Source organism: Mus caroli, unplaced genomic scaffold (genome assembly GCF_978045245.1).
Source record: "Mus caroli unplaced genomic scaffold, Mus_caroli_1 scaffold_20, whole genome shotgun sequence".
NCBI classification, from domain to species: Eukaryota; Metazoa; Chordata; class Mammalia; order Rodentia; family Muridae; genus Mus; species Mus caroli.
The window spans coordinates 18,509,499-18,523,995 of NW_028227275.1; the positions used below are offsets into that span (position 1 = coordinate 18,509,499).

The 14,497-nt window shown below is 45.7% G+C and overlaps 1 protein-coding gene across 3 annotated transcripts in view; it reads left to right on the forward strand.

Annotated features, from left to right (window-relative positions):
- Positions 1-14,497, forward strand: part of Hpse2 (heparanase 2 (inactive)) — a 602,344-nt gene that overhangs the window by 579,852 nt on the left and 7,995 nt on the right. For all 3 annotated transcript variants that reach the window (XM_021151789.2, XM_021151790.2, XM_085833912.1), the window contains one exon: positions 827-973. In XM_021151789.2, coding sequence (XP_021007448.1) covers positions 827-973 — 147 coding nt within the window. The remainder of the gene's footprint in view (positions 1-826; positions 974-14,497) is intronic.

The window sequence follows — 14,497 nt, forward strand, 5'->3', positions numbered from 1 at the left end:
ATGTCCACCCACACCACACTAGGCAAAGCAGGCCATGTAAGAGCACACAAGTGTAAACTCTCTTCCTGTGAACACTGCAGGGACATTGCAAGGAAGACTGGAGAGCTGATGTGCAATCATGCAGTGCACACACGTGACCTTGACCCAGCGATTCCAGCATCACCACCAAATTTTACCACCAAAAATAAGCATGATGCACAAATAATTTATGTAAAATTAAGGCTTTTGTGGCATAATTTATAATGGCAAAATATTGAAAGAGCATGAATCCATAAAGGTGGTGGACTGGCTAAATAAACTATGTTACATTTCTATGATTGGAAATTCAGCATTCCTGAATGAGTGAGAGAAACTATGTATACACTAGCTGAAAGCTCTATGTAGATAGTTTGATCCTATAGTTAAAATGCTATATTGATAATTCTCAGACTAAGATGTATAAATGCTGAATGTTGACCAAAATGTTGTACTATTTCAAGATTATAGAACTATGGGAAATTTTCTTTTACTTCTTTGTTTCTTTATATTTTCCTGGTTTTTTCTTTTATGGCAGTCATTTTATTTATATACACATACACACACACACACACACATATTCCCAACAAATTTAAACAAACATGGGGTAGAGTGGAAGGTGGATATCTTCTCTTCAGGAAACTGTAATAACCAGACATTCCCATGTTGAAGGTCTCTTAGGATGATTCATAAAATGAAGGCACTTTTCTGAGGTGGTTCTGTTTTGTACAGCCTATAAGTTATTTAGGAGCATCTAACTGACCATTTTGTCTAATCTTCTCCTGCTCTTCTCTCTGTCTCTGGAACTCAGCCACAACTATGTCCGTGGCTCTATTACACTTTTCATCATCAACTTACATCGATCAAGAAAGAAAATCAAACTGGCTGGGACTCTCAGGGACAAGCTCGTGCACCAGTATCTGCTGCAGCCTTATGGGCAGGAAGGCCTAAAGTCCAAGTAAGTGCCAAGCTGGAATTAGCTTAGGACCCTGTGAGCAGGAGCTGAGTGAGGAGAAAGCAAGAGTGGCCCTTCCTACTGAAGGCAACATGGTTGCTACTCATCACTGGGGCTTAAGGATGTCTACTGGGATAAACAGTGTAAAGGGGAGGGGGACTCAGATCATTTTAGGGAAACCTCTGGGCAGGTCCCTGCCCATCCCCATGTTTACATCTATCTGCAAAGTCAACCAAGGTACTGTTGGTATTTGCTCATGTCAGTTCTTCATTCTGCCATACTATCACATGACAGTATGCATGTCTCCCTTTTATCGTCATCTCCAAACCCTGAGGTGGAGAGAGAAGCCCTAGAGAAAGGTCCAAAGTCCAGAGATCAAGAGTTATTTTGGCCCTTAACTATATAACTTTGACACATCACTGCTGAATCTGTTTTATCTATCTGGACAAAAGGAGGGACATTGTATTCCAGGATCCCTGTGGCCCTTCAAACAGCCTCCCTCAGTCTCTCCTGGAGACTGACAACACTGATGTCCCAGCAGAAGGCAGTACTGACCCAGACTGAGAAAGGCTTGGCCAAGGGCAGAAACACCCCAGTCCCCGAGCAAGGCCTCTTAGAACAGGCATGGGATGCTGTGCAGATCAGGGGCGTTCCCATTGCATTTTTAATGTTTACCAAGTTTAACAAAGCTGTAAACTTGGAGCAGGTGGCTTGCACTCCCACAGCTGCCCACAAATATTTGTGCTATAATTGGTCAGTGCTTCACTGCAACCTTGGTGGCTTGCATTTGGCTTCCAACTGGATGTGCAATGGAACGAAACAGTCTGGGAAGTCACTTACTGAATCTCTTTAGCCCACCCCAGATCTGTATTTTCACATTCTGGCTCTTTCTGTCCACTGCATATACATAGCTTTTACTCTTCCTTTTTTGAATCCTGCCTGTATCCTCAGGACCCTTGAAAGTTTTGTTACTGTCTATTAACCATGTAGTTCATGGCTGGCATGCTGAATTCTCATCCTTCATTCTAAGCAGGATACCCAGTGTTGGCCTAAGATGCCATAAAACGATTGTCCGGCCTAGGTAAATTCTGAATCTGTTAGTCTCCATCTCACGCCCTGAAACATAGCACTCAAGTGTTACTCTGTATTTGCTACAGCTCTTTGCAGCCCGAAATTCTCATCCTGGTTCTGATTTTCTTAGGACCGTAAGTGCAGGCAAACCTCTCGCTAGTATTCAGTGATGACCTGCAAAGATATTTCTAGCATATATAAAAGGCTAAGTCCCTGGCAGTAATTGATTGTGGCAGTTTACAGTCCCTGAAACCAGAGAGCTTGGGAGCTGAGCCTGTCCAGTATCAATAAGAAAATGCATACTTAGAGTAATGCTTTTTCTCCAGTAGGTCAAGATGTCAACTCTTACTCTATATGAGACAAGTTCTATTATATAACCTCTGTGAGCCTCAGTTTCCTCTCAGGTGGGACTCAGTAAATGAGGCGCTCTATGTCAGGTTCCAGGTGGCATAAATACTGAGTAAGTATCCATTGCCTTCCGGATCCTCCACTCAGGCCCAGGCTGCCTTGGAGGAGGAGGAGTTACTGTTGGGCCTAAGAATGATCTTTTTCACACTTCTTTGTGTGCTAAATATTATGGTTTTATAAAAGGCTTACTGAAAACAGCATAAAAACCAAGCCAAGGTGGCCAGCGTGGATGATGGTAAGAGGGCAGTGTCTTTGAATGAGCCTGTTTCCCCGGCAACCACAGCATAGTTCTCTTCACTGTTCACCCCAGCACTATGGCCACACCTCCACAGCCTTGTTCTTAGGGTAACTGAAGTAACTGGCTCTCTGGTTGTGATACACTTTGCCACCCTACATTGCACCTAGTCAGCAGAGTCGTAAGGAGCTGTGTTACCGTTTTGCTTGGACTACAGGAGGACAAGAGGACAAAGTAATTCCATTCCACAGGAATCCTGAGGAAGAACTTGGTAAAATGCTGAGGTCAAACAGGACCAGAAAGCTTGCAGAAGCTGACATTTATCCATGTGGTTAGCTTTTGGTTTCTTTATCTGCAAAAAAAGAAGAGAGTGAGATCAAATTAGAGAACACTGGTGAAATTAAAGCCTTCTCTGGATGTAAAGCATGACTATATAGCTATAAATACAAATCTAGATATCAGCTCTAAGATAGGTACATTGTACTTTATACGTTGGCATTATTATTATGTATATTATATGTATACATATTATTATATGTTGGTATTAAGATGGTTTAGAACAGTGGCTCTCAACCTGTAGATCCTGACCCCTTTGGCAAATGTCTGTGTCTAAAAATACTTACATTATGATTCATAACAGTAGCAAAATTACACTTACAGAGCAGCAACAAAAATAATTTTATCATTAGAAGTCACCGCAGCATGAGGAACTGTATTGAAGGGTCATGGCATCGGGAACGTTGAGAACTGCTGGTTTAGAGTCAGAAGTAAAAACCTGACTCCAAATCCATCGTCTGCCACTACTGTGCGGCTGAACTTCCCACCTTAAAGTAACATTTTGGTCCGTTCCTTTACCACAAAGTGGTAATAATTTATCATCTCTTCTTTCCCAAACCCTGGAGGCTCTGACTCTGTGCTGTGCCCTCTTGGCCTATAAGTTGCTAGGCAGGGACACACAGACAATTGAGTGGACTGTCTAGTGCCACTTCTAGCGCTCAGTTTCTGCTACAGCACAAGATCCCTCAGTGAGTCTGGCTGAGGGTCTCCAAGGAAGCACGTGGTGGTGTCAGCAAAGCAAAGTGCTCAGAAAGGATGAAAGGAAAGGCTAGGAAGTGATTTCAGTCTTTGGTGTCTCTTTTCTTTCTTTTATAAGCCTCTCGGGCCTGACTCTGTTCTATATCTACTAATTCCTTGCTACAGCCTAAAGCCATATTAACTCAGAAGAGAATGGAAAGTTCTCGGGGCAAAGGATATGTAACTGCTCCTCTCTGGAACAGCCAGAAAAGGATCTGACACAAGCAAGTCACATCCAGACCAGCAGTTAGGCCTACATTAGGAGGATGCCAGAGAGTGTTTTTGTTAAGATCATGAAATGGTTATCCTCTCAGACCTGCCGTCAATGCTGGGGAGATTTTGAAGCCTCTGGAAGGATCTCACTGTGTCAGTGGAAAGCGAGGGGGTCAGCCCTCTTGTAGGAAGTACTCCTGAAGCCGCTGCTCAGGCAGTGCCTTAGTATCTGAGTTCACCATCTCCTGTCTCAGTGGGCCACCAGTACCAACACCCACACACATCCTGACTCTTTGTTTAAGTGGTTGTAGAAATCACTGTACATTCTAGGAACCAGACAAGAGGCCAGGTCAGGGTGGGCATCTTAGAAAATGTAGAGTGTTCAAGCCAAGAATACCCTGCATCTGGAGTGCATACTCATCACAGACGAGTTGACAGAAACAGAATTGGTTCAGAGAAGAGAGGTAAGCTTAGGACTTTTGCTGCCAAGCAAAATTTGGCAAATTTGGCCTATAATACTTCAAACTGTTAGAGATACAAGGAGTTCCATTTAAAAGAGATAAATTTCACTTCGGATTCACCTGGTCCCGCCTGGTGTAGGACAAGTTGGGAATCCTCAGGAGCAGAGCTATGGATGAAGAAGATGCCATCCAGACATTCCTGCCTCAGGAAGGCTGGACAAGAGAGGACTGACCCCCCCCCCCCAATCACACTGCCCTCAGCTACCAACCATTCTCTTCAGTCCAGTGTCCTCTACACTCCCAGAGCCTGCGGTCCCAGTGATCACCAGCCAAGTAACTTCTTCAAGCCACCAAATGACCACACACAGAGGCTGTGCTAAAGGGGGGATGGTGGCAATAGCTGGCTGGTTTCTCTCAGAAAATCCCCATCTGTGGGTCTCCTGTGGGCTAGGCCTCAGCTCTATGGGAGATGATCCCTTTTTGAATACGTCAGAGGAGAGGAACACTTCTTCTAGGATAGTACCACAATCTACAGAAAGTGTCTTCTCATGGCCTTGTGTGACCACAGATGAAGAGATAAATGTTCATCACTAGGGAATCAGTTCTGCCTGGGCATAAATATCTCCAAGGTCTTTCAACACACATGAGCAACATCTGGACGAGATCTCTCTCTCTCTCTCTCTCTCTCTCTCTCTCTCTCTCTCTCTCTGTGTGTGTGTGTGTGTGTGTGTGTGTGTGTGTGTGTGTGTGTGTTTCCATTTAGAGGGGTGTGATATAAAAATTAGAAAAGAAGAGACACCTTTCATCAGCTTAGACATTCTCACCCACAAACTTCAGGGAACCAGTGTCTGCTAAGAGTTCTGGGCTTAGTGACGCTTGGAGGGAATCTTGTTTTGTTCCCTGCCCTCATTTAGAGTCTGTGTTAAGCCACATAGACCAGAGGCTGTTCCTGTTCCGTGTTTACTGGCCACAATTGGGTCTGTCTGAACATTTCATTTTATGCTAATACAGAGGAGGCTTGCTGTAATAGCTGCGGTAGCCATCACCTTATATAACCTTAGGAACAACGCCAGGAAGGGTGTACCTCCCACTTTGGAGGTAGAGAAACGGAATCTTGGAGCATCGCCATAGTCACCCAAGAATTGCACAACTAGAAATGACAAAGCAAAGAAACACCTGGCATCCTTCTGAGTCCTCACCCACAGCTGTCTTCAGCAGTGCCTTGTCCCTGCAGTGCAGTGGTGAGCCATCATAATTACAGAGGACAAAGGTACCATCAAATAACTGAAATGTCATGAGATTGTCTGGGTTTGTCCATCTTAAACTCTGCCCAGAATTAATATAGTCGACGAGGCCTCTGCACAGGGCTAATTGATTCCAGCTCCGTTCAGTAATGGTGGTAGTCACTTACTGTCTGGCCACAGTACAGTGTACATTTCCTTGACTTTCTTGAGCAGTATAAACACCAGGCCTTCAAGATCTGTAATGTGTAGGTTTTGGTGGCAATGTTGGGACAAGAGAACTCAAAGGTCCTTGCCTTCAAAAAAGCCTTATCTATGTTATTAGTATTAAGACCCAAAGAAAGCAGCCTGGAGCCAGTTCCACAGTGAGATTCAGATTCTGCCTTGAGGGTCATGGGTCCCATTGGTGCTTAAACCTCAGCTCTGCTTCTTCTTCCCTGTCACTGGGAATCTCGAGGCCCTTAGAAACCACAGGTCTTGCCTAGCCTCTGGAAAAATGAACATTTTCCTTCTCTGTCCTCAAACTACTTGGGTCTTTCCAACTCTCTGGGACATAACTTTTGCTTTGATTTCATCCTCATTAAATTTATGTCAGAGAATAGCCCTGATATCTAACTGCATGCTGATAGAAAGGCATCATTTGATTCTAGCCAGACAAAAGGTTCTGAAGACTCACGTTAACTCCCAGGCTCTAAGACTTCTAAAGTAGCTCCATGTCCCTTTCAGAACCGACTGTATGATGCTACTGCATGGCTGGGTTCTGAGCTTGCCTGTGTGGAAGTCCAGAGAACTGAACAGGCCACTGCTTTACCAACCCCCTATCATCAGTAAATAGGGAAGCACCGTGTTTGGGGTTTGGATACCAACAGACCTCGTGAAAAGGAGTCCAGGCCTGGGCCAGCGCACCCCTGACTTCTAAGTGTTTTCATTCAATGCCGGGGACAGTAGTCGGTACCTGGACTGTATTATTTAGTACCATCTTTTAAAAACTATGCAACTTTTACTTAGTTTCTCCCCCCTCCCTCCCTCCTCCTTTCCTCCCTCCCTTCCTGAAATTAATTAGAACTATCCCAGCAGTCCAGTAAACAGAAACCCACAGTGAGTATATATAGTAAAAGATGGCACTCTAGAGGAAAACTTTTTTTTAAAGATGCCACTAAGAAGTCTCTCATATGATGTACCTGCCTAAAGGGATTCCAGCTTCTGTTTGATTGCACAGTGCAGCTCCTAAATTGGTCTACTCTGAGATTGCCTGGCTCCAATTATAGGAATGGCCCTCTTTATATGAAGCTAAAGGGATATTTCTTGTCATTTCTACACTTCCTTTAAGAAAGATGAGTAGAGAAGTCTACGCCCTGTGCTCTGTAGCAAGTTTCAGCATCTCTCTCTCCTGCCAGCTCTGACCTGATGATCCTTAGAGTTCTTCAGATGCCCTCGGTCCAGCCTGCTTCACTGGATTCCTGATCCCTGGCATCTATAGAAGTATAGAATCGTAGTTCATGGGATCATCCTTCCAGTTGTTACCCAGCCAGTCTTAGGTGAAGAGATCTGAGCAAGAAGAGGCAATGTGTCATTAGCATGATCTAATCACTTCAGATCTCTGCTGACTTCATAATGAAAGATGCTGTTCTTCAACCATGCTCACTGTATATGTGTAAGATTGAAGATGCTCATATCTGCTACTAATGTATTGTTTTCACAAGTTTCCTGTGTCCCTTGCTTATTTTTCCATTGGGATATTAATTTGTCTTATTAAAAGCATGTAATTTTTCTCTAATATAAGTCAGTTCCCCCCTCTGACATCTATCATGTATATTGAACTGTATTTCCTAGTGTCTTACTAATTTTTCAAATTTTTCACTTTTAGAGTATTTGACATGAAGTGTTTCTTTATGGTTTCTTCCATTCCACTTATATCATTTAAGTGTGTGTGCATTTATATTTCTGAGATCAGATGAATACACACTGCTATCTTCTTCTAATTTCTCTCTATCTCCTCCCTCTCTCCCTCCCACATGCTCACTACTGCTCTCCTTGTTCTCTCTCCAGTGAGGACTGAACTCATGGCATGCTGCATGGTGGGGACATACTGTACCACAGAGCACTTACAGTCTACTCTTCAACCCATTAGTAAGCTGGAATCTGTTTATATACCGTAGCATGTGAGGCACTCCAAGCTGTAATACTTAGACTGAAAGGATATGGGAGAATCTGCCAATCATGAGGGCCCGGGTAGGTCTTTAAATATCAAGAGAAAATCAGATTTTTTTTTTAAAGCAGAGCTTAGAATGGAAACCTCCTTTACCTAGAGAAAAAGGGTCCTGTTGAGGCAGCTGCAGCCCTTTTGAAAGGTCATTTGGAGCCCCTCAGGAGGAAAAGCAAGCTGGCTGGAAGCCCCAAATAGCAAGAAAGCTCCCTGGGGACGTTTGTGCGCTGGACTGTGGGCGAGCACCAGTGTAAACACTAATGGCCAAGTCTGAGCTCCAGTGGACACCAGAGAAAGCAGGGATGCAGATAGTGTGATCAGAGGATTTATTAAAAATGGTCACAGGCGGGACCTGAGAGCGTCTGTGGAGAAAGGGGAGGCAGACCTGCAGAGAGAAGAGGCCTTGGGGTCTGCAGAAAGTGCAAACTCATTCACAGAAGCTTAGAAGCTTTGAGGGCCTGGTGAGCCTTGTTGAATGTTGTGTATTTTGTGGCTCACGGTGAGGTGGTAGCGGTAACAATCTGTATGGCGTGGTCTAAGTGAATCATAGTGTGCAGATCTGAGAATGTAGTGAAGGTGCCAGGTGGTGTATTCTTCACCCCGCCCCATAACCTTCTTCTTCCTAAACAACGCTTGTCACTATGGAGCTGGTGACACAGCCCAGGACTCAGGAGGAACTAAAGGATGTTAAGGAGCAGTGCTGTCCAAAGGACAATGTGTTCAGCTCTTCCTTCTCCGTGTGAGGTCGTTGCTAAGGCTTCCTCTGCCTGGGTGCATCTCCCCTCTCCCCCCATCCCCCACCCCTGTGAGTGAAGTACTTATCCACAACTTCCCTGGTGCTAAGAACTCACTCACCACACAGTGTACATGTGTGGGACAGCTTTGGTTGAAAGGGCAGAAATGTCCACTAAAGTTTATTCACCAAAATATTTCCTTTTAGAATAATTCATGTATCCTGGATTAAAAACCACGGCCTCCTTTCATGGCATTGCAAAAGAGTCAAGAAGGCACCTTTTATCCAAAGTAAACTCAGACTGTGACAGCCAGAGGTTTACTTGATTTCCTCTCACCCCAGCTGCAAATGTCTCTATCCCTTCTCACCCGGGTGCTGCTTAACCCTGGCTGCACTTTGAACAGCTATTGGCTTTCAAACCCCAGTGCCCACACCACACCCCAGAGCAATTAACCCAAATCTCTGGGCTGAAGCAATTCTTAAAGCTCCCTAGGTGATTCAAATATGTGACCAAAGTTGGGAAGGATTGGCCTTCCATAAACCCTGGAACACGGGTCCCAGATGATTCACATCTTTGATTTCCCCATCCAGGCACCAGGCCATTTTGCCAAAGGTGTGAACGTGCCCTAAGCCTGTGGGAATTCTCATGCCTGAGTAGAAGGCTGAGAGCTGGCCTCTCAAAGCTTTATTGTTTGTTTTGTTTTAAATCCCAGATTAGTAATGTGCAGATTATAGGATTATGAAATGATTTTTCTATTTTACAGTGACTTGACATCTTAAACCAAGATGTTTGCAGATCCACGGTTTTCACTGTTGCTTTCTGAGAGCCTCCCGAGTGTACTTCCTTCCAGCTCACTTCCAACAGCTGCAGACTTTCTGCATAGCTGCCCATCATGGCTCGGGCCTGTCCCCTCACACTGACGTGGCAGGGATTTTATCGTCCTTCCCATAGGATGGTTTTTTCATGGTGTGGCCAACATGGCCCTGAATGGCTGGCTCAAAAACTAAGGGCAGGGAAGCTAAGTATGTAGGTGGTTCATGGTAGACTGAGAAGAGCCAGTCCTCGTCTTCATTGTGGTTTGGTGATGTAAATGTGTCACCTTTAGGAGGTGACAAGTTCTACTCCCGTTCATTCCTGCTGATGGGCTTGAGTCCTGAACCCATGCTTCTCGGAGTCAAGAGGTGGTTTATTCCACCTCCAGAGCCTTCAGCACAAACCTGTCTCCTGGCTGCCAAACACCAGCAACCACTGCAGATCACACCTTCCATGCTTCTGTTTACCTGAATGGCTGAGAGTTATGGCACATATTGCCCTTTGACATCTATAGAACATCTTATTCTTTTTCCTCAGAAGGTCATACAGAGTGCTGATGTGATACACGGAGCACTGTCAAAAGCCAGTAAAATGGAGATATTTCTCTACTTGCTTTAATGGATTTCAAGAAGTATCCAGGGAGCCATGACCATAAAGTCATCAGCCTACGTCAAGTGTGGCTTATAGACTAACTTACATTTGGAAAAACTCTCCACACTACTTGCACTCTGCCATACAGGGAATTTTCTTGCCCCACACTGCCTCTACCTGCTTCACACAAGTAGGGCTGGGGAAAGATGCCTCGGTCTCCACAACGGATGCATTACCTCTGAGCCAGAGAGGACTCTAAGAATAACACAGGAGCCTGGAAGCTGGGGGGGAGGGGGGGGAGGAGGAGAGAGTTCTGGCTTGGGATCTGGAAAAGTCTAAAGCCACTATGTTTATCCAGAAAGATAAGCCATGCTTCGAGGAAAGGCTTGTAGTATGGGAGGCCATTTGAGGCCGCAAGATAAGCTTACAGAGGTTTGGAAGTACTCAAGTCCAAGGCTCATTTTGCCCTGGAGGTGGCAAATCTCACAAAGGACTAGAATATGGGACGCCTGTGGGGTGAGGAGAAAGGCCACAAAGATACACTAGCACCAGACCACAGAAACTGTTGAAATCCGGGCTAAATTTGATTTTCCTTCGATTTGTGTTTTTCTATATAATGTGTTTATTACAGTGTGTTTGGCCACACATTTGCATGCTCTAGTGACTTTTTTGGCTTGGTGGGCAAAGCCTAAGTCTGTTGTAATTAACTTTACATCACAGAGAACTATGTAGATCTGAGTAATACCCCTCAATTACCACTTGGTGACTGTGGCAACTGTTCTTTACAATGAGAATAAGACATAGTTAGCTGTGGAGTCATGGCGCTGTAGTTTCTGTTTCTGGTTTCAATTGTGTCCTGTGGTTTGAGTGTGATATGCCTATGACATGGAGCTTTGAGATGGTTGCAGAATTAAATTTTCTTTTAAGACTGCCCCCAGATGAGTCTCTCACCAGGTGGAAGTCAGCAATATCAGTAAAAATCTAGGTTCCTTAGCTGAGTGCTCATCTTGTCTGCCAAGTGTGCTAAGTTATTTTAAGGCATTGGATGCACATGGTGGAATCCGGTTGTGCAGATTTAGATGGGACACCATTCAAATCATGCCCTACCCCCCCCAGCCCCCCAAATCTGCTACATACAGAAAAAGTCCATCTATATCCCTGGCACTGAACCTGTGAGCTTCCCCTGTGCCACATGAAACAGTCCTAGCAGGCATTTGGGAAAGCTAGATCAAAGCTCTTCAGACCCTCGGTGTGCCCTTCAGAGGGTAGGATGCAGGGTTGGATCAGCTTCAAGCAGTGAGGCTTCACCCTAGAAGATTGAGGGGAATAGGACCGTTTTCTTCCCAGTCTTTCCTATCTCTTCTGGTCTCCTCTCTGTAGCAGCCCAGCCAGTCCCAAGAGCTCAAATGTTCCTGAACTGCTGTGGTAGGAGAAAGCCAGACAGCTAAGTATGAACTACTGAGGATGAAGAAAGGTAGGGAGCCTAGGAAAGGAAGCGTTAGGTCGCAATTGAAAGAAAGATCATTGAGAAATAGGAGCACTCCGAGAGGATCCAGAGCCTTGCCTGAATCATAAGAAAAGAATCATAAGAAAACTCATGAAGCCTTGGCCACCATCATCGATGCATCGGCATTACTCAGGGCCATGTGAAAGGAATTTCCTTTACTCTGCCTCTCCTGGAGCTGAAGGGACACAAACCCACGGTTCCTGAAACCTGGCTGGGCCCCTCCGACTCTAACCTGGGCCTGACCTGGAGGAGGGCAGGGCAGCTGCACACACCAGTTTCCCAGCCCAGCTCGGGAAGCTGCACTAACAGGTGCGGCCCGGGGCGGCGGGGGACCCAGAACCCGGGAGAGCCTGGCGCCGGGGCCAGAGACTCCGCACCTGCAGCGGGATCCCCCTAGGCACTCCGGCTGGGAAGCTCGCACCGCCCGGGAACTGCATCCCAGCTTCGCGCATTTCCTTAATATTGGGCCCCACTCCAGACGGAACCCCTGCCAAGGGGGCCACAGTGCAGTTTGGGTTTGGGTTTGATTAATACTAAGATTTGTTTCTTTGACACACTAAGCGCAAGGTACACCTCCCGGCCTTGGGGAGATGGGGTGAGGACAGCAGGGACTAGAGGACAAGTTTGGCTTCCTGGGAGCAACCCTGCAGTCTGACGCTCTGCTCGCTGTTGTATAGAACAAGAGTGCCCCCTAGTGGCCCAAAATTAGCGTCGGGCTAGGAGAGAGCAACTGTGCACATTAATACATAACATTCTTATTTGTTCTGTCTCCTGACCCTACTCCTCTCTTGCCGTCAATCGCATTATTTACAATCTAGAAGCCTACCGGAAGTGACCGGAAACCTATCTAGACCTACACGTTTAATGTCTGAAATCTAGGCTGAATTCAGCTTCTGGACTTGCAGTCTGTTGTCTCCCCTTCTGAGTTGTAGTTCTGACTTTAACGTTTCTTGAAACATAAGCTGTATCAGATGTGGATAGATAAGAGACTAAAGGACGTGATGGCCATCAGCCCTCCTATCTGGGGTGAGGACAAGCAGACAGAATTTCATGATCCAAGTCCAGGCCCAAGAAGTGCAAGGAATTATGGGACACTTTTGAGGGGCACTTGTACATGATATAAAGAACAAGCAAGACCATCAAGAAAAGAGTCAAGGGGCTGGAGAGAGAATTCAGCAGTTAAGAGCAGATTCTGTTCATGCAGAGGACCCAGTTTGATTCCCAGCACGCACGATTAGTTTCCAATCTCCTGTAGCCCTGGCTCCAGGGACTCCAATGCCCTCTTCTGGCCTCCATAGGGGCTGCATTAGTTTGTAAATATCACCCCCTCCATGCACACAAAAATTGAAAACCGGCCTTTAAAGAAGACACAGCAGCATGTGGAGGAAGTTCCAGATAATGGAAACAGCAAAGACAGAAGAACCCTGAGATTAGAAAAACTAACCAGAGAAATCGCAGCACAGGGCGAAGGAAGTGGTAGACAGGGACTAAAAAGGGCAGAAGTTAGACTGAGCCTCTAAGGAGCTGGAGGTGTTGATAAAAGGGCGGGCTTTGGGGAATGCAGATGACGTTCTAGAAGCCAGTGAACATTTAGACAGGTGAATGGCATGCTCAGATTTCTGTTTGTTCAGGATCATTCTAAATTAGGCAGTGAACTTTGCCTTAGGCTAGCTGTTGGGTCTGGGCAGCCTGGCTGACAAACAGGACAAAGGAGACCTCAGGTTCATCCGATCTATCTGTTACTCCATCCTCTGGAGAAACTTAAACTCAGTGTCTAAGGAAGATCTGAGGTCTTTTTCATCTTCCCTTCAAGGCCCCCCAAAATGCCAGTCAAGATCAGACACCAGCTCCTGAGTGTGCTTCTGTTAAAAACAACCCCATAAAAGCATGCGCAGACACAGAGACAAGGTTGCCAAAGGATACCGTCCTTAGACGTTCTATCCTGGGACCTGAGAAGAGTCAAACCCCTACTTAAACGCTCATGACTACTGAGAACCATAATAAGACGTGAGGAGCAGACACTGCAGACAAGCAATGGAGGTGGAGTGGCCGGGCCACGATGCTCCCACAGAGAACTGGAGGGGCAGAGGGCTTGACTCTGAATTGACACATAGAATCCCATTTCAATTAACACATAAAACTGAGAAAACAGGTTTAGAAATTGGAAAGTAACTCAAACTCTGTAAAAACAAAAGGCAATAAAACACAGTTGTCCCAATATTTGGATAGTTTAGATGCCCTGGGCAAGTCACGGAGCTGGGAATCTAAGAGGGGTAGCTCAGCTTTGGCTGGGCCATTTAGTGTTCTGTTGAAAAGTCATGACCCATGGAGGAAGATGATGATAAAGACAGGATGATAAGAACGGCAAAGAAAGAAATGAGATCTGGCGAGCACCACCCGAAACTCAGGCAGACAACATGAAATGGGAGGAGGCAGTCAGCAGCCAGCCCTGGCTTACCTGCTTATTAGTTCTGTGACCCTGCTGATGCCACTTAACCTCTCTGACCAGGTCTCAGTGGTGCTGTTACAAAAATAACAAAGTTTTCATATTGCACGGGGGCTTTAGCCCTGTCACGAAGGGAATCCCTGCACGTACCAGGCCTGCCTCTTCCTGGCTCTGTGACTCAGATAAGTGTTAGGCCCTCTAGACTTTGCTCATGTGGAACACAAGGCTGCTGCACACCTGGATTGAATGAGCCCAGGCAAAGCAAATCCAAGAATCCTGCCTTTCACACCAAAGTGTTTCACAATCCATGACCCTTTCTTTCACCACTGATTCGATTGCAGACGTGCTGATTCCTCTCTGTATACAGCTGAAGGATGGCGTTGCCTTTAGCATGATGTGATTTCACTGGGTGATAAATATTAAAAACAAACAAACAAACAAACATAAGCAGAGAGAAGAGGACAAGAGCGGTGCTAAAGCACATTGTCCCTCTCTTAACAGAGGAAAAGGATAAAGACTGTGAGGAC